Here is a 22,451-nt window from a genome sequence, read left to right on the forward strand (position 1 = left end):
GAAATAGTGCTATTTGAATTACAGTAGTTTGGTGTCATTTAGTCACTTCCCTAACATGCAAACAATTTTAAAAACAAGTGAAAAACTTCAGTGATGTATACTACCAGTCTGGTACTTTTTCCACTCTGCACGCAGCTTTCTCCATTACTCTATCAGAAGTATACAGGTGTTGTTAAACCAGGCAAATTTAGATGACAGTACATTTATTCAAGCAAAGTTGTGAATTCAAACCCAATTTTAAACAGCAAATTCGCACGACAGATCTTCCGCAGGTGAAGTGGAAAGCACTTCCCTGATAAGCTTCTCTAGTAGTATAATTACATATTCTTTAAGATTACCAGAAGTCATATTCTCAAAACTGTGTGAAGATTATATTTTTCAAAGGCCTTAAGATGATTTCAATTTAAAAGATTCATTTGGCTTTTCTTTCTTTGGCTTAACTTCTTCAATTGGAATTTTTAATCATTTCCAATTCTAGTCATTTTCAACCAGCTGCTAGAAAGAATATCAGTTTAATTAGTAAGTATATCAGTCTGATGCTCACCAATCAGTTTCACTCTTCCTGAAGACAGCAATGTGGGATCATCTTTTTTGACATTATTTATTGAGTCATCTACTAGTTCTTTGATATGATCAATTCCTACAACTTGTCCTTTGGGACCCACCTGGAATAAAAATATACAGTTGAATAATTTCTGGAAGATTTGTTTACAGAATGAGTATTTCTATCACCTGAGCCCATTTCTCTAAAATAAAAACAAAACCAGTAAAGTGGTAAGTATATTTTCCCCAGCATTACTGAAACTACGCTCGGAATGACACACCCTGACTGCTAGAAGCAACTGGTAATGAGAATTTGCCAGTACAGTCTTATAAATGCTTGTTATATTTTTTCTGAGACATAATTCAATTAAATTATATTACTAGTGGAGATCTCTTCTTTGAATTTTTAAAAGTCAGATTTGATCATGAGTGTTTGCACTACCTGCAATAGAAAGTAACAACTTCAAGGACAAAGACTAGAACTAATTTTCTTTCATGTTAAATAAACATACTGAAAGATTAAGTTTTTTTTAGAGAAGACCTTGCTTCAAGGAAAATAGAAAGTTATCCGTCTTTTTCTAAGTTCTCAAGAGTCCTATTCTTTCAGGAGCAAATGCACTAATTAATAGTCAGGGACAAATTACCTTCCACCTACCACTGCATTCACTAATCTACTTTGAGATTTACAGCTCTCTTCCACAGGAAGAGTGGAACTTTTGAGAGCTCATAACTCACAGAAGGTCATGAAAGATCTGTGTAGTCAGTCTGAGGGGAAAAAAAGGTCTACTAGCAAAACTTCTCCACTGCAAGCATTTTTTCTGGAATTGTGTCTTCATTCTAGAAAAAAAATTCCAGTTTTGGGGAGAGGAGAAAGAATCCAGATCTTAAAATCTGATAGTTTTTAAAGGATCCAGCTCAAATGACACAATGGCAGAGTACATCCTAGCAGCCCATGTTATTATATAAAACTCTGGTCACATTTGAACGCATCGGTTACATTTCTGTATCTTATATTTGTATGTTGCCAAGACATGGAAAATTAATAAGTGGTTATTGACACCATGGGGATTTTTCTGTTTCATTATGAAAAAGTATAATGTTAGGGAAAAAAAAGAATAAAGAGAGAGCAGTGTTAGCTCTTCCTTTTCAAGTAGAAGCCCACCAGCCCAGCCTTTGAAACAGAGCAAGACACGTGGCAAGTTTTTACCATGACAACTACAGGTTGCCATCTGGAGGAATGCCTGGCAGTCAGCGGTACCAGAAGCTGGCAAAAGATCCAATGGAATCCAACAAAAGGTAACATCACAGAAATTCCAATTTAGCAGGATAGTGATAGCACAAGAACCTCCTGCTGCATGTCAGAGTCCAGTAAGATATTTCTAAATCCTCAATTAGTTACCTCTGCCTATTGCCTGGAACCTTGAAATGTGTGCAGTTGAAACAATAGCAAAATGGCACAATTTTGGGGACTCTGTGGTTTGCTAAAATTAAATATATATCCCACTTTTTATAATTCCAGTACTTACAGGATGAAAACTACAACTACTTTAATTTGCCAGCAAGCTTTAAAAGCATATAAACTTAAAATTGCATGCTATGTAAAGTTTATCACAGCAGTTTAAGATCAAAACCCAAACAAAAATATTTTAAAGATGCTTTACTAGCTTAAGTAAATATAAAGCTTTCCCAAGACTACCACCAATAAGATTATCATCACAGGAGTGAAGCTGTTATGACATCAATGTGCATTTAGGAACTTGTGCTACAAATGCAAGCTTTTCATTGAGATCTCAAGCAGACAGAGAAGCAACATCCACATGATCCAGCAAGCACATACCCAGTTGAATTTTGATAGAAAAATACTGTACCATCATTCCCTATAATATACATCTTTCAAAATTTTGTTACAGTTTAAAAGAACTTTACAGAAAAAGTCAGAGCAATACATCTTGTCTTATCTATATTCATTCAAGTGGATAAAGCAAGACCCATATTGCATAGTATTGCTATCAAACAGAACAAAGGCATTTATCCAGTTTCACAAAACACATGCTCATAAGGCTTTCCACAGCATACCATCGAGAATTCAGAGGAGGAACGTGACATTCATATGGTAATAGAAGAATAGTATGATTAATGTCAGCAAAATTGGAAAGCAATTTCCTTTTTATGGTAATTCTGAATTCTTGCCATGTTTTCAGCTTTTCTTACGTAGCTGTTTTAAAAGAAGAAAGTGTACACCATAACTTATCGTGTTTTATAAAAAATGGCTATTCCTCCATGAGTAACTGTAGCAAGAAATACACCTAACCATGACAGAAAGTTTTAACACTTGCAGGATTGGAGCTCCCATGCATACTACTGGCACTTGATTGTTTACTACAAAGTTACAAGAAAAACGATAGGCATGGAGTTAAATAAGTGACATTTAAGATTTCCTCTAAACTGCAGCTTGATTAACTGATTTCACATAAAAATTTATTTTTTTCCTTTTTTTTTAGATTTTGCAGCTAGCACTTAAAAAAACTAAATACTTTTGCTAGTTAATTGCCCAGTCCTACACATTCTTTACACAAGAAACCAGAACTCAACAGAGCAGCTGCTTGAAAACAGAAAACTAAGTAGCAAAAAAACCCATATGTGAACTTATCTTCTCATCACCATGTTCTAAATTAACTTCTCAGAAAGAAGAAAAACAAAACAAACCTAGTTGGCAGTTTAATAAAGGTGTCTGCTAGTTATATAGCAATGAGAGAGGCCTGAAATAGAGAAGGAAGAACAGACTATATTCTACTATATAAATTAGTCTAACAGTACTGTAGTTATAGCCATCACAATGTTTTTCGTCTCTTTTCCTGATGCAACATAGGGTGGAAGCACAGAGAATTCCTTACATACAGGTTGAACAATCCAGAGATTAAGTTTCTTGAAGATGTTAAAAAACCAACCAAACAAACAAAAACCAACCAAAAACAACCAAACAAAAGCCAAACAAAAAACACCAAACAAACAAATTAATATCTAACTTAGAACAAATTAAATGGATACTTATAGTGATGCTCACACAATATAGAAAGGAAAAAAAAATTAAATTCAGAGACAGTATATATGTACACAATATACTTTCCTGTAGAAACAGGATTCTTTTAAGTCTCACTAAGCCCTCATCATAGCAGGAAGACACGACAATTGATCACAATGAGAACATTCATGGCACACAAGATAATGTAAAAATTGAGCTGGACAAGCGAAATATCATCTTCCTTCAAGATATAAAGCAATCACTAAAATACAAGAAAGAAATAAACCCTTCCCTTCTAAACAGTTTCTTTACCATAACATGATTTACCAGACCTTTAACTCAACCATCTAGTATCAACTAGGCTAAGAAATGGGTACTAATCACATCCAGAAGAGTAAATTATCTTCTGCAAAACACGCATGAGTTCACTGTACAAAGGATGCTTTCTTCCCCTCCCCTTCAATTCAGAGTTACTTTGCAGTTCAGATGGTTCAGTGATTAAATATCTCACCATTCGTGAGAAGCATGCTGTAAGGATTCCACTTCCAGATCCTACATCAAGTGCTTTGGCTCCTTCATGTAACTGATCAGACAGAAGTTCAAGAGCATATGCATGCTAAGAGAAGAAAGAGACAGAAAATTTCAATATATTTCAAGTATCTATTTTACCCAACATATGTTCATTTCTTCAGTGACTTTGACCAATGCACTGAGGATTCATGCAAGATGTTTCAGAATTATTTTCTATTACAAAAAAAAGTGGAGGGTGGCAGGTGTTAACTATATGACTATTATTTCATTGACATCAAATTGTGCATGTATGTATATTAAAACGACCTCTTCTATTACCTGCATACTTGCTGAATCAAACAGTAGGAAAAAGTTTTTTACAATGGCAGACAGCCAGGCTCTTACATGAAATGCAGTCGTTTACAGACATGCTTCACGAGTTTTGCTTTCCCACAGGGTTGACCACTACACAAACTAAGCCTAGGTCACACACTCAAACACCTATTTGTTCTTTAATGTTTCAGAGATAGCCATAACCACACTCTTAGAGCTTAATCTATCACACCCAGAAAACAAGTAATTAGAACATTCATTGTTAGAACATTTATTGTCACCATTTGTTTAGAGGATACATTTCCTTTTTGCTCTAACACTTCATATACTACTAGTGCTAAGCAAAGGATAATTCAAAGGCTATGACTTAGATGAATTAAAATTCTGAAAACATAATTCTTATTTTATCTCTTAGCCACAGTACCTTCTTTATCTGTCTTTTCTTGACTAAAATCATAACATTTCTATACAAAATTCCTGATTTTTTCTATATTGGTAACTAAGTAAATCTAACCCAACTAGGTAGTTTTCATCAAGAGAAGCAGACTTTTACTTTGTCTTTCTACTTTCAAAACATTGCCAGGACAAAATGCACACCATAGAATCATAGAATGGTTTGGGTTGGAAGGGACCTTAAAGCTCATCTAGTTCCAACTCACCTGCCATTTTTTTTTAACTCCTGTCTAAAGAATTAAAAGCATTACAGCAATACCAGACCATAGAAATCACTGTTATCCACTCTGAATTTTTACACTTTTATAAATTACAGAGTAATTTAGGTTGGAAAGGATCTCTCGAAATCCCATCGTTCAACCCTCTTTCAACATATGGGCAATTAATATTAGGGTGCTTAGAACCCTGTCCAGTCAGCTTCTTTGTATAACACAATGTAGTTTTCACAATCTGTGAAACCTGTTCCAGTGTTTAACTATCCTCAGTGGGAATTGTTTTTTAATCCTAGAAACTAATCAGAATGTCCCACGTTTCTTTTTTTCTTTTCTTGTCCACTATCCCTTGTCTTATCACTGTGCATCTCCAAGGAAAGTCTAGCTTGATCTCTGTGCCTTCCCAGTAGGCAGTTCACAACAACATCACTGCAATCAACTGCTCATTAAATTTGCTAGGATAAATATATTATTTCAGGAGCATTTTGATGTTTATAGAATCACCTATACTAATCAGGTTAGTTTAAAGCTTACCATATGTGGAGCACTGATTGTTGCTTGGAAACCTGTAAAGCAAGAGAATGAAAGAACATGCTGACCATTGTTCAGACCAACACAAACTTTATTACCTTAACTATAAAATGTAATGCTTTAATTGTCACCCTCATTGAGGGCACTACACACACAAACTCCCTAACAGTTACACTGGTGCTCCAAAAGTGAGTTAAGGTACATCATCTCAAAGCTATGCCATGTCAACTGTGGACAGAAAAAAACAAGGGTTCTGCCCTTGACCTCAGTCTGAATCTCCATTTCATCACTATATTGCCTTAGCTTCATCAAGCATGTTGAATTCAAAAGCGTAATGAGTCCCAGAATAACATAATGCTTTTTCCCCCTCAGGCCCTATGTAAAAGCCTGAATGTGTCAGTTGATTTTTATGTGGTGGGGACCATATTGTGTCCAACTTCTGGAGACAATAACCCCATCTATCTTGCAAACAGCACACATCTATGAGAACACATGGAAGAACACTCACCTACATTTTTTCTGTGAAGCACACATATGAATACATACTCAAAAGCTTATGTATCTTTAATAATCCTTGAATTTTCTTATACAACTATTAAAATCCTAATATAATTCATAGTTCTCACCACTCACCATTAGGGCAGGGTATCAAAAAAAAACAAAAAACCAAAAAGGACTATATTCACTTAATTCATTCTGCTGGCTTGGAAAGATAAAACTGTGATCTGGATAGGAAACAACAACTGTCTTATCAAGAGATTGTCCCATTTAAAGCCTATTTTCATTTTAAACATTAAGTCTCATGTAAAGGAACTCTGCACTGATCTCAACTGAATCATTTATGTAAAGAGAAACTGTTTCTGATGTAAACTGGATACAAATGATTTTTAAGCAGTTAAGAATTATCTGCACCATCACAAATTGCTGTGGTTTAAAAAAATACATATTTATACCTATTAATATTGACTATAAAACATTTATTCTGATGTATTCAGGTGTTTTTAAAAAAAAAAAAAAAAAAAAAAACAAAAAAACCACAAACTTTATTCCATAACAAACTGAAACTTAGTTAAAAAGGTATTGAATAAAGAACTACAGAAGCTTCCAAATTTAAAATATTATGTTCACATTCTTAACACATATATGACAAAGGCAGTCACAGTAATGCAAACTGGAACAATCTCAATCATTTTTACAAGATGCTCTTACCTATAGACTGTGGAGAATCCATGTAAGGGTTGTATTTTGCGTAGTGGCAACGGTCTGTAGCCAGCATCACCTCAAACACCTTGTCTGATTTGATTATCCCATTTTCTATAAAATACAAATAAATAAATAAAATTTAAGGAATTGCCTCTCTACTGCAATGCAAGAGCATACATTAATATATTCCTAATATTGTGGAAAATCATGCTACCTTACACTTTCTAATACTCTAACCCTCATCATACTAGAATATATCATACTAGCTGCTGTTCACAGCTCAAATAATACTTAAGCCAGTGAACTTTGAACAAGACTGTCCCAGTGGTTACACATGCTTTCTGAAACAGTGGAGACCATTTTCAAAGATTTATCTATCCCCTAGAAAAACTCCATGCACACCTTTGATATTCCTGAAAATGTAAGTCAGTAAGAATCTGATACTACTCTACACACTAAACAAGATATACTTCAGGTTTCTAAGCAGCTATGTAAGTGAGTCATTATCAAAATATACACAAAAGCAGGTTAGAAATGTGAAGATGCGGTATCATTGCTTAGTATTTTATTTTCAAGATCTTTTGCTCTTTTGAGTTAGGAGAAGAAAAAAATCCTTTTACAAAGAAACTCTTACAGAATCAGAATTCTTATGCTGGAGCAGACTGAAGCCAAAGAGGTTTTATAACAAAATACTTTGAATCTTCGTTCACTTTTCTTAATAAAATCTAAATATAGATGCATGTAAATGACAGAAGCACTGTACAGTGCAGCCATTTTTCCTTCCTATTTTATTGGTACTTTAATTCTTTTATTAAAGTTCTGAAGAGACATTTATAAGCAACAAAAAACTTTAGAAAACAAATGGAAAAAATTAATCACTTGCATTAAAAAGACACAATAAACTACAAATAACTGACATTTCAACAATGGATTGCTTCATTGAGCTACTTACTTTAAACAAGGAAGATTTTATTTGGAAAACTACTTAAAAGGGGAAAAAAATGAGTACTTTATAATCTAACCCAAAACACATTAACAGAAAAATCAGATTAAGAAACTTTTGCAAGATTGTCCTAACTGAAGTCGCATCAATGTTTTAAAGTACCATCAATAAAGCACCCGTGCCAAGGCCTGTGCTTCATTCTGCAGAGGCTTCCCTGAGTGTTTATGGTGTGCTCCCAAATACCCTGAGCTGTCATGGGATTTTATTTTATTTTGGTTATCCTATATAGCATAAGCTTGACTTCAGAGAGCAAAATAACCCCTCAAATCATTTTGGTGTTTAGTCTGAAGACAAAGTATCAACTGCAATAGGAATATACTACCCAATTATTAAGGCAAAGAAAATTTCTGTAAAAAATTTAAAAATTCTTTTTCAGAATTCTTTCTGTATCTGACAAGTCCCAGAAAAAGCACACACTCCCCTCAAAGACCATACACATATCCTGTGCATCATACTGTATACTACAGTTCCAGTTAGAGGAAACTCCTCATTTCAGTGCAAGCTTTCTAATCTGAGGCAGCAATTGATTGCAGCAGTTTATAAATTTACTTACTGAGAAAAATTGTACCCCAAAATAAAACAAATAAATCCATTAACACTGGCACTGACAATAGAAGATAGTAAGGAAAAGAAAAGCTTTTCCCTGACCACTTGGTAAGAGTTGTGTATCAGTTTTGTGAGCAAAGCATAGAAACAAAACCAACCAAAAAAATTTACCGTTAGATTCTCATGAGGTACCAGCAAGAAGTAGTAGTTCCAAAATAAATGCACTTAAAAACCAATAAAAATAAATAGGGAGGAGCATAAGCAAAGCCAATGATAACAGGCATAAAGAGATCACTATTCTGGTGGGTAAAAAGGAGGTCAAAAAGCAGCAGCTAAGAGGCACTCAAAAGATCTAAAAATCACAATTTATTCCTTGAGATTGTAGATATCTACATACACAATACACATTCTAGAAGCTACAGGCAGCCATCTGCTCTTTCTTTTTGTGTCTTCTGGAAACATGCAGAGAATATGAAAATCAAGCTTCCAGCTTGAAAGAGCAACTGTGGGGCCCTATTGTAAGGCTGAGAACCTCCTCTAGTTTCCAGGAAACCTTCACTGGACTACTGTGACTGAAGGCTTCTTCCAAACCTCTTCTTTCACACTACCCATTATCCACTTCTGCCTTTTGCAAAACTCCATGCCTGCCACCTCACCTTTCTCATCTATTCCTGTCATCTTTGCTTAGAATATAAGTAAATTCATCTCTCAGCACTCAAAAACTTTGTTTTCTCTATTCTATTACTTCACTCATATTTTACTCATTCTTCCCTCAACTTGTTCAATCAGAGATCTGACAGAGATTATCTGTGAGTATCTGTGCAAAGCAAAGCACAAAACTTTGTTTCAGTCCATGTATAACTTCACCAAGTGTGATGCTTGCACTGACAGATAAATTACAAAAACAAACCCAAAGCCAAACCAAAAATCAAAACAACCTGAAAACAGTAGGCACTATTATTCTAATATTCTACAAATTCTGAGCATTTCAGCTGTTCTCATTCAGCACTCAGTTTTACTGACTGCTGGACTATCTTTAACAGGTGTAATCGTTTCCATTCCAATAAATAAGAAGTTAAGCAAGCAACCCATGCTCAGAGTCCCCTGCAGAACCAGTGGGAGAAGCTGGATCTCATGCCTCAGTCAGGTACTTCAATTATCAAATAACACTCCCTCTTCATAAAAGAATACACCCTCTCAAGCTATGAATGTGGAATTACAGGGCATCACATTATTCCCCATAGGTTAAGTCTGTTTTCCAAATTTGCTTGTTATATAACAGAGACAACAACAAATTTTAGGTGGGAATAAGAAAAGTCAATATTGACTTTGTAGTAATTTCTTCTGTGTTGATAACAAAAAAGGACTTTCCTTAGTCTTGTGGTTGAATATGGAGAAATACTGCAACTGCAGGTTACTGAACTCCAATGGAAGTCCTTTCCTTCCTGCAACAGTCAGTCCCAAGATGACCAACTGCCAGGATCTTAATTCTGTCTGAAACAAATACCTATCAGATTCTGAAGCCCAGAAAACAACTATATGCCTTAAGAATCCAATAATAGCAGTTTATATTGCAAAGATGACTTTCTGAGTTCATGCCATATCTGGGTGATGAAAAAAGACAATTGGCAGTAAATTATTTATTAACAAAATGTCAATGCAAAACTTTTTCTAAATCTTAAAAGGAAGCTATATATTGCAGTAAAGTAATTCACAACCAAATGTACGTAGGTTGATTATCCTTTCCAACAATAACTCTCCTTGAGACTGGTGGGTTTTTTAAGATTCCAGTAATCAGTACTGCAAACAAATCAGATACTAAATTATTAAGTGTTTATATGCAAAGGCTAGTACACAAACACACCAGCTTACAGCTTAAAATCAAACATAAACTCTGTTTATTAGAGTTATATCAGCAAAAGTCCTAAGCTTCAAAGGGCTAAAGCTAAAAAAGTAACCACTTAAAGAGTGGAGCCCGGCCTGCAGAGTTCAACAGTTACTCTGTGTAGCGCTGCAGCAATGACAACTTGACATAATTGGAGCTTGTTTTGAAAACTCACTCTGGTCTGCTTCTTTTCCACAAAAAAAAAAAAAACCCAAACAAACAAACAAACAAAAAAAACCCCAAAAAACCCCCACCATGAAAACAGGAAAAAGAACTCACAGAGCAGCCCTTGGATTTGAAGGTGGAAATATACCAGGGCTGAATGCAACCTGGGAAACTGGGCAGTGGGCTGCCAGAGAGCAAGGAAAAAAAGAACTAAGGTCTGAAAAGCCACCAAGGACTCACAACAAGTAAACAACCTACCTTTTTCTTCAGCAGCAAACACATTACTGAAGTGCTTCTCTTTCAAAGAGCTGTCTACACCACTGATGGTATCCTGACTGTTGATCAAACAAGTTTCCAACCAAACTATAAAATACAAGCAGTTAATATTTACACCAACACTGGCTTCCAGATCAGAAGGAGGGTGTCTCATTGCCACATGATAAGATCCAGCACACAAGCTTACTATACAAACTATAAACAGCTACTCAAACACCTCCTGTTGCTGGCTTTACATAAACAACACTCATGGAGATTCCAAAACCATTTACTGTAGGACTATTTTGGCATCCATATAGTTATGTTTCTCCCCATATTACTTTCTCCACAACCACTCCAGAGAAATTTACTTATGAAGATGACTTCTGAGCAACAGTGGTATGTTTAAATCATACAGAGGACTTAAAGCATGATGCAAAGCACAGAGCTCTATATTACTAAAGATAAAATCAAGTAGATTAATATTATTCAAGTGACAAATCAGAGTTTTTAGATGTCTCCATCTGACCCACATAAAACAGCTATCAACTTTCAAGAGGAAAGTGGGCTAGAGCAAAACCACATCTTGATTTTTAAGCAACATGAAATTAGTTGGTTTTAAGCAGCTGATCAACTGATGACAATGTCTTTTTGTGTGGGGAGAGAAAAGAAAAAGATAAGAAGGAAAGCAATTCAGTTAATATAATTTAATAAGCACAAAAATATTTCACTGTAAATCATGAAGATAAAAAAGGCACTTTGAAAAAGAAGTGATGGATCAGCATCCCAAAGTCCAGTAAAAGACACTTGCCCCAAAACATACAAAGTTCTTTGTGCTAAAGAAACTGGAAGTAGGTGTTTACAAACAATTGGGTTTTTTTAAACCACTGATACATACAAACCTTTTATGCTTTGCTGCTAATTTCGGAGTATGTGCTTCAAACATTCAGCTGCACATCTGTTAGCACTATGATTTGGATTCACAATAATACATTTTTAAAACAGAACATTGCATACAGCTAACTGGAGGGAGTTAGTTGAGAGTGTGTCATTCTGAGACACAACAGTAAGACTGAGGAAAGTAAGGGCCCATCGGAACTAATCTTAGGGTCCAGAAATTAAACACAAAGATCAAATCGCATGAAAATCTCAACAAGGCAGAAATTAAAAATAAAATAAAAATTTAAAAATAGCATCTAAAACATGCAGAGGTAAAAATACATAGGAACAAACAACAAGGTTCAACACAACAAAGTGTGTAGCCTCAAGATTCAGTTAAATAAAAACCTAGCCTCCAAAATTTCACTTCTGCTTTACAGGAGTACCCCTTCCCTATAATGATCAATAATGATCACCTTCATAAACAGCTTGCTCATTTTGGTAGAATGGGTAAGAGCTCTGTATTAATTTTCATAGATCTGAAAGTCTGCAGATAACCAATTTAGACATATTTAATCACAGTTGTATTGCTCCCTCATGCTATAAGCCAACGTTGCAAAATTGGCATTAACCATTTTCTTCTCTGGGGGTGGAGAAAACCATGGCTCACAGTCCCCCAGTGCATATCTTTATCACAAAGGCCATCTATAACATACTCATATTTATCGCAATAGTTAAGCCAATTTTGTCTAAATCTGTATCAGCAGCTGACTGAAAAAAGTTTTGGGACTACATGAAAGAAGAATGTGACTTTAAGGTTGGGTTTAGCATGTAAGAACACAGCACAGCAGTTACTAAGAAACTTTAACACCTGTGTGCAGATGAGAGAGACTTTACACCTCTGAGCGCACCTTTATCCCTCTGATTTGAGAGGGGTGAATGAACTTGACTTATAAATTACATGGAGTGTCAAAACTGAAGAGTGCAATACAAAGTTGCAACAACCATCAGCAGTAACTAAAAACTGTTGCAGAGGGTAAGATAAACTTAGCTGGATAGGACAGACTTATGTAAGGAGCTCCCTTCACAGTAAGGCTTGAGGCAAAACTTGTTTTATGGCTTTATCAGATCTTAATGGAAAATGCTGCACATCTTACAGCACTTTGCTGATCTGTTTTCAGAGAAGCCAATATTGTCAAGAACAGCAGTCAGATCACATGAAGAGCCTCTTTTTATGGAGGTGGTAACATTAAAACAGGTACTAGTATTATGCAAAAGCTGAGAAAGATCAAAAGATACAGGAAACATGACCCCCTCTCTTCAGACAAAATGACACAAAGCTGTCATACTAACAGAAAGTAAAAAAATTTCTAAAGTTATATTTGTCTGACCATCTCTTCCAGATTTTGACAGTACAAGCATTTAAAACTATTTTGTGCTCAATTCCAGTGTTACAGTATTCAGGTTCTTAAGTCTTAAAACATAAATTGCAAGTTAACCAGTCCAGGAGAGAGGTCATTCCAAAAGTTTACTAGTCCCAAGCTCTGAAAGAGTTTACTCTGGTTTTGCCAAAATTTTGTAATTTAAAACAAAATTATAAACACTAATAAAAAGAACCTCACCTTGTAACTGTGTTAAGAAAATATTTTACTTTAAAAAGTGTTATCGTAACACTAACAAACATGACTTTGATTAGGTGCACACAAACAATCATTCAAAACACAAACTTTATGCATTTCTTTCCAAGTTTACTAACAGCTTTTAGTGAGCCTTTGATACTATATCAGGATGAAAGAAACTGTAGCATTAAACAAAAAGCTTAGAGTTATATTGAAACTAAACCATACAAGATTCCATCTTTTTAACATGGCCACAAGCAACAGTAGTCACCCGTCTGGGGCAGATTTGCATAATTATTTCCATTTTCCTAAGGGTTATTAGGCAGCTTCAGACTACCAGAAAGAAAATATTATGCCATTAAATCCATAGACTATTAAAAAAAAATAAAACTTCAATCAAGCAAAAGAACTAAACATCTTTAAATTAAAATGACTGATTATAAAGTGCTGGATAGAAAGAAGCCGCCAAAAAACATGCTCCCCTTTTTTTTTTTTTTTTTCCCTGAATGACTGAGGACTTGGGACTTTGTTGCATTGAATTTTGGGGTTGCTGTGAGAAAGAATGCATATGTTTTTAAAATTACATTGACAACTTGTCTAACATCAAGGGGAAAAAATATGCCAACAACAAAGAAACAGTTAACACAATCTTAATTTACATACATCTAAAATATGATCAATGGTTTTGAAGTTAACACTTCTTATTTTCTGACATATTAAGTTGTCTTAGAAAGATCACGCATCATTCTTCAGTCACTTGTTTGTAAGTATGCACTGAAAAAAATGCAGCATACCATGGCCTGCTTGGTACACAGAAGCAAGCATAAGGCTTGTAAAAAATACCTGCCTAAATCTGCAAGTAAATACACAAAAGCACTTGCCACTGCTCTAAAACAATGACTGTTACAGTGAAATGAGCAATGAACACATCTTTATATAGTTTCACTAACTCGGAGAACTGTATTGCCACAAAATAGAAGCGCTGGTAACAGTCAATAACAACTTATAACGAAGAAAAATCTTCAGTGCTATTTTCAAGAAAAAGAATATGTAGCCTACCAGTTTTCTACTGACATTTTTATGTGGAAGCAAAACCAGTTTAAGAAGTTCCCATTCTCCCCAGTCACTTATACCTGTAGCAATGTTCACTGCTTCTCTAAGCACAATATCACAATGGGTTACAGACATTGAGAAGTATAAACCCCAGTGTTTCACAACAGGAGTAACAAGAAAGTGACCCAGTCTTACAACACTGGCTCCCTCACAAGCAGTTCTGAAAGAACAGTGAAGACTCGTGGTGCAAGGGCACAAGCAAGAACCTCTCAACCCAAGCTTTGCTGCAGAACACATACTGTGTCACTACAACCTGCGTTATTTCCTTTATTTTAATTTATGCAAATCACACTAAATTACACATTCAGTTACTAAGTTACGACATAAACACTTGGACAACTTCATCTGCCTTGCATTCTTACTTCTAGCATAAAAAATGCCAGAAATGCTGTTACCTAGCTGGTTTTAGAGGAAAGGTTAAAGACCTTGAGGGACCTTAGGCTACTCAAAAGGAATTCTGCAGAACATTTTAATCTTTCTGCAACCAATAATTTTTAAGTTTGTTAAAAATGTAGCTGAAAGAATAACACTTTCATCAAAAGTGTTCCCAACTTAGCAGCAAGGTATAATCTTACCTGGAGAACTCTTACTTAAGTTACCATCTTAATGCTCCAACTGCTCTGCACTGATAAAACCCTATGCCTCAGCAGAGCCCCACAGAGATCAACAACACAATCCTGCTGCAAGATCAAACGGCTCTCTGCCTCCAAACCATTTTCTTTCCAATCTTCTCTTTAACACCTCTCAAAATATTCGGCATACATATGCAAAACGGGAGGGGGGAGAGGGGAAATTACAAACTGTAACTTTGCAGGCAACTACCATCACTGCATATTTTGAGACCACAATATTAAACATACTAGTTTAATCTCCTGTTGTTGTGTACTGGTAACAGTTTTTAGCTTTTTCATTATTATTATTTACAAAGCCCTAAACAGTTTCCATGTGTTGAAAAACATTGTCATTGTTTTCTTGAACAAATAATTGGTTTTGCCCTCAGGTTCTCAGAGCCATTGACAATTCTGGCAATAACAACTTTTTGGATGTATTTTGGAGCTTGACATTAATTTTTAAGTCAAGAATATTTTTCCCCACTGTGTAAGGAAATAGAATTTCACTGAAACAATATTTCTAGACCTTACAGTTGCAAAATGAAAGAAACAAAAGTAAAAAATCACTGTAACCCTTGTAATTAGAGATGTTATTATTTATTTGTTAGCTTTTACAATTAAACTGAAAGTCACTTCAGCATTTATTGCTCCACTGGATGGAAGTGTTCTCAGAAGAGCAGCAAAGAAAATACTGGAAAATACAAGATTATCTCACAGAAGCAGACTAGAGAAAGCAACGAGGACGATTCTCCTCTGTTTCGAAAATAATGAAGAGCTCAAAGAGGTGAACCTGTCTACAGTCTTGCAGTATAACTAAAATAGAAGACAACTGTATAACAAAGGCTCCAAATCTACAACCTTTCATGCCTAGGACACAGACTTGAAGAGAGGAAAAGAAAGACCAGGAGTAAAGACACTACAAGTGTATCTAATACAGATTACTCCGAGGCGAACATGAAAAATTATAAGCTCTGAATAGAGAAGATGTTATCACCCTGTCCTCTCAGCCTCGATCACCGCTGGAGACCCAGTGGACTTCAGGATGCACTGAAGAACACCAGTGAAGAGCAGCACCCGCCCAACATCCTCCAAGTTCAGCACGGGGACAGCACAAACCTTCGGGAAGGACAAGGAACGCCAAGTACCGGGCAGCCGCCGTAAAGTTCGGCGGCAGCAAGCGCGTGTAATATCGACAGCTCCTCTTCCCTATCCCACCGCTCCGAAAAGAGTAGCACGGGGCTGGGGCCGAAGGCGAGAACTTGCACCCGAGCGGACTACTGCTGCCACACGCCCCTTCCACCCAACAAAAACAACCCTGGCCTCTCCGGCGCGCTTCCCAGCCCCGGACAGCTCGCACTGCGTTTACCGGGGGCCGGAAAAACCGACGGACGGTGTACGCGCGCCTGCCGGCACTACCGTTCCCCTAGCCGCCCGGCGAGGGGCCCCAGGGCACCGCCCCCGCCACCCGGCGGCCGTGCTGAGCCGGCACAAGCGCCCGGAGCGAAGCCAGCGGGACGCTGAGCCCACTGCGTTCGGAGGATCCCGGGCCCTCCAGAGCTGCCGCCGGGGCCCCGCCTGAGCTTGCACAAGAGCGTTACGAGCAGAAGGGGACGAGGCGGCGGGAACGGGGCCGCGGCGGGGGGGAGGAGGCGGCGGGCTGACAGCAGCCACAGCCGCCGCGTAGCGCTCCCCCTTCGGGACCGCCACCGACACCGCCCCTCCCGCCGCATCTCCTCCCGCAACAACAGCCCGGGCCCGCCCTGCACCAGCGGCCGCCGCCCTCCGCCGGGCTGCGGACACCCAGACACACACCCCCCGCCCGGGCGCCGCCTTCGCCTCCTCCCCCCGCCGGCGCTGCTCCTTGACAGTTGGCGGCTGGGCGGGCGCCGCGGGAACGCCAAGTGTGCGCGGCCGAGAGGCTGGTAACGGTCACCCCGCGGCTGAGGCGAGCAGCGGGGCCGCCAGGCCGGGACTCACTGCGGAGATTGTGGATGAGCTCGGAGTGGCTGGCGCCTCCCGACTTCCAGGCCATCGCTAGACACGCTCTGCGGAGCAGGTACAGAGCCGCCTTCAGCACCGCGACTGCGCACAGCAGCTTCCCCAGGAAGGACACAACCTCCAGCGCCGACACAGGCACCGCCTCCTCGCCGCCGCCGCCGCCTCCTCCCCCTCCCGCCGCCGCTGCCGCCGCGCGCCCGCTGAGGGGAGGGGCCACGCGCCCACCGCCCCGCGCGTCCGACATTCTCCGGCCGCCGCCGTTGCCGTGCCAGCGCCTGCCGGCCCCCGCGCATGCGCGCCCACTGCCTCTGAGAGCGCGCGTGGGGAGTTCCCCGCGCGCAGGACCCCTCCAGCCCCTACGGAGCCTGGGGGCTGCCAGCAGGCATGGTGGAACCGGGCTGACCTACCCACAACCCCCCCGCTGTGCACCCGGTAACGCACGAGGGCGCCTGCTGTCTCAGCACGTCGTGGCCACTCACGCGGGAAGGCGGGGCGCACGGGCTGCTTAATCCCTGGTGCCGGTAGCGCCCTCCGGCCCGGAGCCCTCCCGTCCCCACAACTGCCATCCGCGGCGCCTGTCGCGGTGGTAGGGCGCGGGTCTGGTTGCGGGGGCCGTGGGTCCTGTGCCTGCCTCAAAAGCGGCACGGCCACGGGACGGGACCGGTCTGCGAACTCGGGAACTGTGTTAATGAATGAGCTAGCGAAAAGCACGTCAGTTCTCCCATACCGCCATGGCCCCTGTTCGCCGGCTTTGGCCACTCCCATGAAACGAGCTGGCACATGCCCCATCCCAGAGAAGGGGGTCGGTAAAACGGAGGTACCGACCCAGCTCGCGCCCCTCCGCCCTTGCGACAGAGCCAATTATCGCCGTCCCGCGGAGCTGTGCTGTGCATGGGGCGCGCCGATTGGTCGCGACCAGCCCGCGCGGGCCAGGCCTACGTGTTGTAGGCTACCATTGGTCAGTTGCCCACAGACTGTCAGCGGCGGGCAGCCGGGGCAGGGGCATGTGGGGTATCACCGGGTAAAACGGCACAGAAAACGGGGAAGGGAGGCGGCTTGCGGGCCTTGGCACCTGCGTCTGTAGCTGAACGCTGCCAGGTGATCTACAGCAGCATCTTCTGGCGCGACGCTGTGGTAGGACGAGGTTAGAAATGAAAGTGCTTTTAAGACATGTCTAGGTCACAAAATCAGTAACTCAGAATTTAATGAATGCCAAAGCACTGCTTCTGCTGTGGCCTTTATTCTGTCCCAGCACAGGCACACGAGGAAGTCGTAGTCGCGAGGGAAAACCAGCACTGCTGGTTCATCCCATTGTAAGGTAGAAACCCACAGAATTAACTTCCTGAGGTCATGAGGTATTCCTGGGTACTCCTGACATCCTTCATTGATAGTTTTACGAGCTTTATTCACTTGCTACCTGTTATTTATATGTGTTTCTACAGTTTTTACGGGAAAGCAAATTCCAAGAGCAAACAGCTTTGGGGAGTCTGCTGCTGCCAGTGCTGTGACTTTTGCCTTTGTGCCCCTTCTGGTCTCTGTGAACAAGCTGCCACACACCCAGGACTGCAGTTGTACAGTGTTTTTTCTCTTATCCGGGGGCAACAGCACAGGTATGTCATTTACATGGTACCAGACAGCATGGGGTTCAGTTCTTTGCTTTTGAAAAGTGAGAATAGTGACATATAACTGTGAATAGGTAGACCCTATCAACAGTGCATTGTATAAACATTAGAGAAAATAAGGTATCATCCAGCAGCTATTTCAAATATTGCATTGTTTCCTAAAAGCATTCCTGATAACAAGGACACGTAGCCTAACATTGTGGGAGACACAGGTATCGTCTTTGGTGCAAAAACCTACCCTAGGAGGGATGAGCCTGTTTCAGCTTCACACAACACATATTCTCCATCCCATTGTTGCTGGTTCATGTGAAGGTGGGAATCTGATTTTCTGGCTAGCAGTTAGTCCAGGGCAAATCTGGCAGTTGCCCAATGCATACACCAGTACGGTCCCACCTAGAGACTTCCAAGACCTTTCCCACATGGTTCTTTTACTCCTGGAGGCAGATCCACTGCTTTATTCAGTATTCTCCATCTAACTTCTCCTGAGCATGGCTTGGCAAATGCTTTACAGTCTGTGAGGGACTCCTAGCCTACCGCAGAATATAAAGGGTCTCCCTGTGCATCCAGTGGGCTGGGAGAGAAAGAAGTCATGGAGTTATAGGAATTCCTGAAGGGTAGCAAGTATAGAGAACAGATAGGCATTGTAAAAATACACACACAAAAATACTTCATTGTTTTAAATGCAAAAAACATCTGTTGTCAGATGCAAGCAAACTGCAGTGCTTTCACATAGAGAGGTTGTTGGCAAGAAACTAGCTGGCCCATGTTTAAAAGCATTCCAGGGATACTTAACCCCCTCGGGAGACCAGAAACACAAGAGAAACCATTAATATACAAACTGATGCTGCTTACCCGTACAAGCTGGAATTAGGGTTAAGCTTGTCACAGGCCACAGGGAGAGCACACCTTTATCTCCTAAGCACGCAGACCTGCCCAGGTGCTTTTGGACTGAATGTACCTGTTGGCCATCTCTTGGCTACGTTCTCAGCATGACTATTCGGAGAACGACAACAACATTAACTGTGAGCCTTCCCAAGCGATTTCTGGGGTGTCTTGGATGGATACCAGGCATGTGTGAAGGAAACAGCATTTGACTTGGCAGGTTTCCATGAGCTTTAAGACAAACCAACTTGTCTCAACCCTGAGCAACAGCAATAGCAGCAGGATTCACCTATGTGTGCACTAAACAAATGTGAGGGTCCTTAGCTCCTTCTGCTCTATAATCCTAGGCCATGAGCACACTTTTAAATCTTATTAGAAGCATATCCATTAAGATAAAACTAAAAGGAACACAGACATTCCATGCTAGAGTAAAAGACAAGCAGAAATAAAAAAAAAACCAAACAAAACAAACCAGCGTGTTTTCTGGCCATTAGCATTCATGTGGAACGCCTCCATCTGTTCTGACACTCAGCATTCCTGTTGTCCTCTTCCCTTCACTTGTTCAAACCAGTGTAAACACCTTGCTCCCTGGATGCTCACTGTCAGTTGCAAGCACCTCCAGCTTCCACAGGTACAGCCATTTCCAGGGAGCTGGTTCATGGATAACCCTGTTAGGGAAGAGCCATGGAAATGCCAGCAGCCAGTGTGGGCTGTCACTTGATTGTTCTGATGTGGAGATCCTACTAATTGTAAGCGCATCGGATCTCTCTCCTTTTCTGCAAATTCACCCACATTTCAATCCCTTGGCAGTACTTACATACATTTATATAAAACCCCCTCCATGCTACTATTTTTGTTTCATTCCTTCCCTCCCACCTCATGAACCCATTATATTTTTAAAATTCTTTGAATTTAAAGCATATAAAAAGTTGATCATCACTGTCTGATCCCATCTGCTTCTACATATACATACCACAAGCAGAAATTTCCTTGTGAAATTAAATGTTCCTGCTGAACATTTCCACAGTTCTGTCCCAAACCCCACACTAACTGGCTTCTACACGTAAACTCCTCTCCCTGCTTCCATTCTGCTTTTAACTCTGCCACTCTCCTTCATCTCATCTTTTCCTGTAAACTCCATCCAGTTTGGTGTGTACCTTCATTTTGTATTTCCCTGTCAGAAGTCTACATTCTTTTGAACTCAGCATCCCTCTTTTCCCAGTCCTGCACCCAGAAAGGATGTGAGAAGGACCCAGACTTTCCTCATTAGGGCAGAGAAGGAGTGGGACCTCTCCATGAGTGAAGATTAGCTGGGAGCCAGGGATGAGAACACCACACAGCAAGACACCATCCCAAGCAGAACAGGGCTAGGGGTGGTAATGGTTTTGCCACCAAGTAAAAGCTAAGTGGCAAGTCAGGTCCCAGGTCAAGCCAGTCACCAAGTCAGGGGCATGGCTGGGTGCAGGCCTCCCTACAACACAGGTCAGACCAGGAGTGGGTGAGGGCTTGGGAAAGCCTTCAGGGCCCTGTCACTCTGCTCTTGTATCTGATCTGCAGTACCCTGCACAGTGACTGTGCCTATTCAAGAGATTCAACAGGGCATCACTCCAGGAGTTATGACCACTCACAAATATTATGCTGGCATCTGCAAATAACTTTCTTAAAATATTGTTGAATGATAATTGGAGGAAAGCAGATCACAAGCAAATAGAGCTTGGAATTAGCTTTACCCTGCCCTAATACATCCACTAATGTAGTAAGTGCCTTCATTCCCAGGCCCCCTAACCTCTGGCAAAGAGACAGGCATGCTTTCAGTTTTCCTGCTTTTCACTCATACTCCTAGCCTTAGCCACATTTAAGGTTGATCCCTAGATGCTCCTTAATGTCTCAGCTAATATGTTTGGACCCAATGCTCAAAGTCAGCTTTGTCTAGACTTAAAGTCCTTTTTGACTACCTCAGACATATTTGATGAGGCATATTTTCTCCTGCTGTTTGTTTCCTCCTTTTATTTGTTTATTTAAATCTGCTATTACACTGAAACAGCATACTAACACAGTATTCACCTCTTACAGTTATCAAACATAGAGAATATATTTAAAGGTATACAGAGCAGCCCTAAATCCATCACAGCTCCACTCTTCACCACATAACCACATTTTTTAAAACAAAAATGTAAGGCCAGTAAGAAAAATTGTGATTCTTCTTTCCCTCTTAATAAGAATAAGCCTCTATGCCCAACCTACTCCTCTAAATTCTTCTGTACAAACAATCCTAAGCAAAGAAAGAAGCCACCGAAGAAGAAGATAAAAAATACACACAGAAATCACAAAGTAACCCACAAAAAATACTTGGCTAATAAAACATTTTGGTAATCCCAAAGTGTTCTTTCACTTTAAGCTATTTAGTCTGTAGCTGTATCCTGAGGATGCCTATCGATCTTTCTCCCAGGTGTTATGAGAATTAGCTGAAAATACTGCTGCAGTTGACAGTGACTTGCAGGATTGCTTTTAGCAGCTTAGCACAGGCTGCCAGAGGTATAGGATACTCTTAAACAATAATGCTACTGTGGCATACAACAAAGCTGGTTTAAGGCTTGCAGTATGTTACACTATGATAGCATCCAGCTTTGTGAATGTGTTGGAGTCTGCTGTACATAATTATAAAAAAAAATAAAGAAGTTCCTCGAAGTTGAAGTTCAAATGATGCATAAAGTATATATTAGTGATTTGGTATCACATCTGAAAGATTACAAATGGCCATAGCAGACTTGGTGAGGAACTCAAGAATGCTGGGTAGAGAAACTCCAACAGATGGCTTTAGCAGGTGAACTGCAGTAACACAGGTGAAAGTTTGACTGAGCAGCTGCTGCTAAATCAGACAAGTCTGCCTGAGAGAAGAACCTCAGTGAGCTGGCAGGGGCAGCTTTGAAAGAATGTAGCAGAAAATCAGGTTGTAAAGTGGGAAAGTGCTTGTGAGAAAGTCCCTTACTACACTACTAGTAGCTGGGCATTAGCAGCATAGCTGAGCATATAACGGCATAGCTATGTCAGTCTTCAGCTTTTTTC

The 22,451-nt window shown here is 40.1% G+C and overlaps 1 protein-coding gene across 3 annotated transcripts in view; it reads right to left on the reverse strand.

Moving 5' to 3' along the window:
• The window catches only part of PCMT1 (protein-L-isoaspartate (D-aspartate) O-methyltransferase), a 33,129-nt gene extending 16,004 nt beyond the window's left edge, over positions 1–17,125 (reverse strand). For 2 of the 3 annotated variants that reach the window (XM_034060256.1, XM_034060257.1), the window contains exons 1-5: positions 16,861–17,125; positions 6,814–6,918; positions 5,608–5,639; positions 4,077–4,181; positions 545–665 (exon numbers count right to left, since the gene is read on the reverse strand). In XM_034060256.1, coding sequence (XP_033916147.1) covers positions 545–665; positions 4,077–4,181; positions 5,608–5,639; positions 6,814–6,918; positions 16,861–17,125 — 628 coding nt within the window. Of the gene's footprint in view, positions 1–544; positions 666–4,076; positions 4,182–5,607; positions 5,640–6,813; positions 6,919–15,999; positions 16,148–16,860 lie in introns of those variants that run through there. The other variant, XM_031049882.2, reaches the window with a different exon arrangement.
• Between the last annotated feature and the right edge of the window lie 5,326 nt (positions 17,126–22,451).

Source organism: Melopsittacus undulatus, chromosome 3, assembly GCF_012275295.1.
Source record: "Melopsittacus undulatus isolate bMelUnd1 chromosome 3, bMelUnd1.mat.Z, whole genome shotgun sequence".
Classification (NCBI taxonomy): Eukaryota; Metazoa; Chordata; class Aves; order Psittaciformes; family Psittaculidae; genus Melopsittacus; species Melopsittacus undulatus.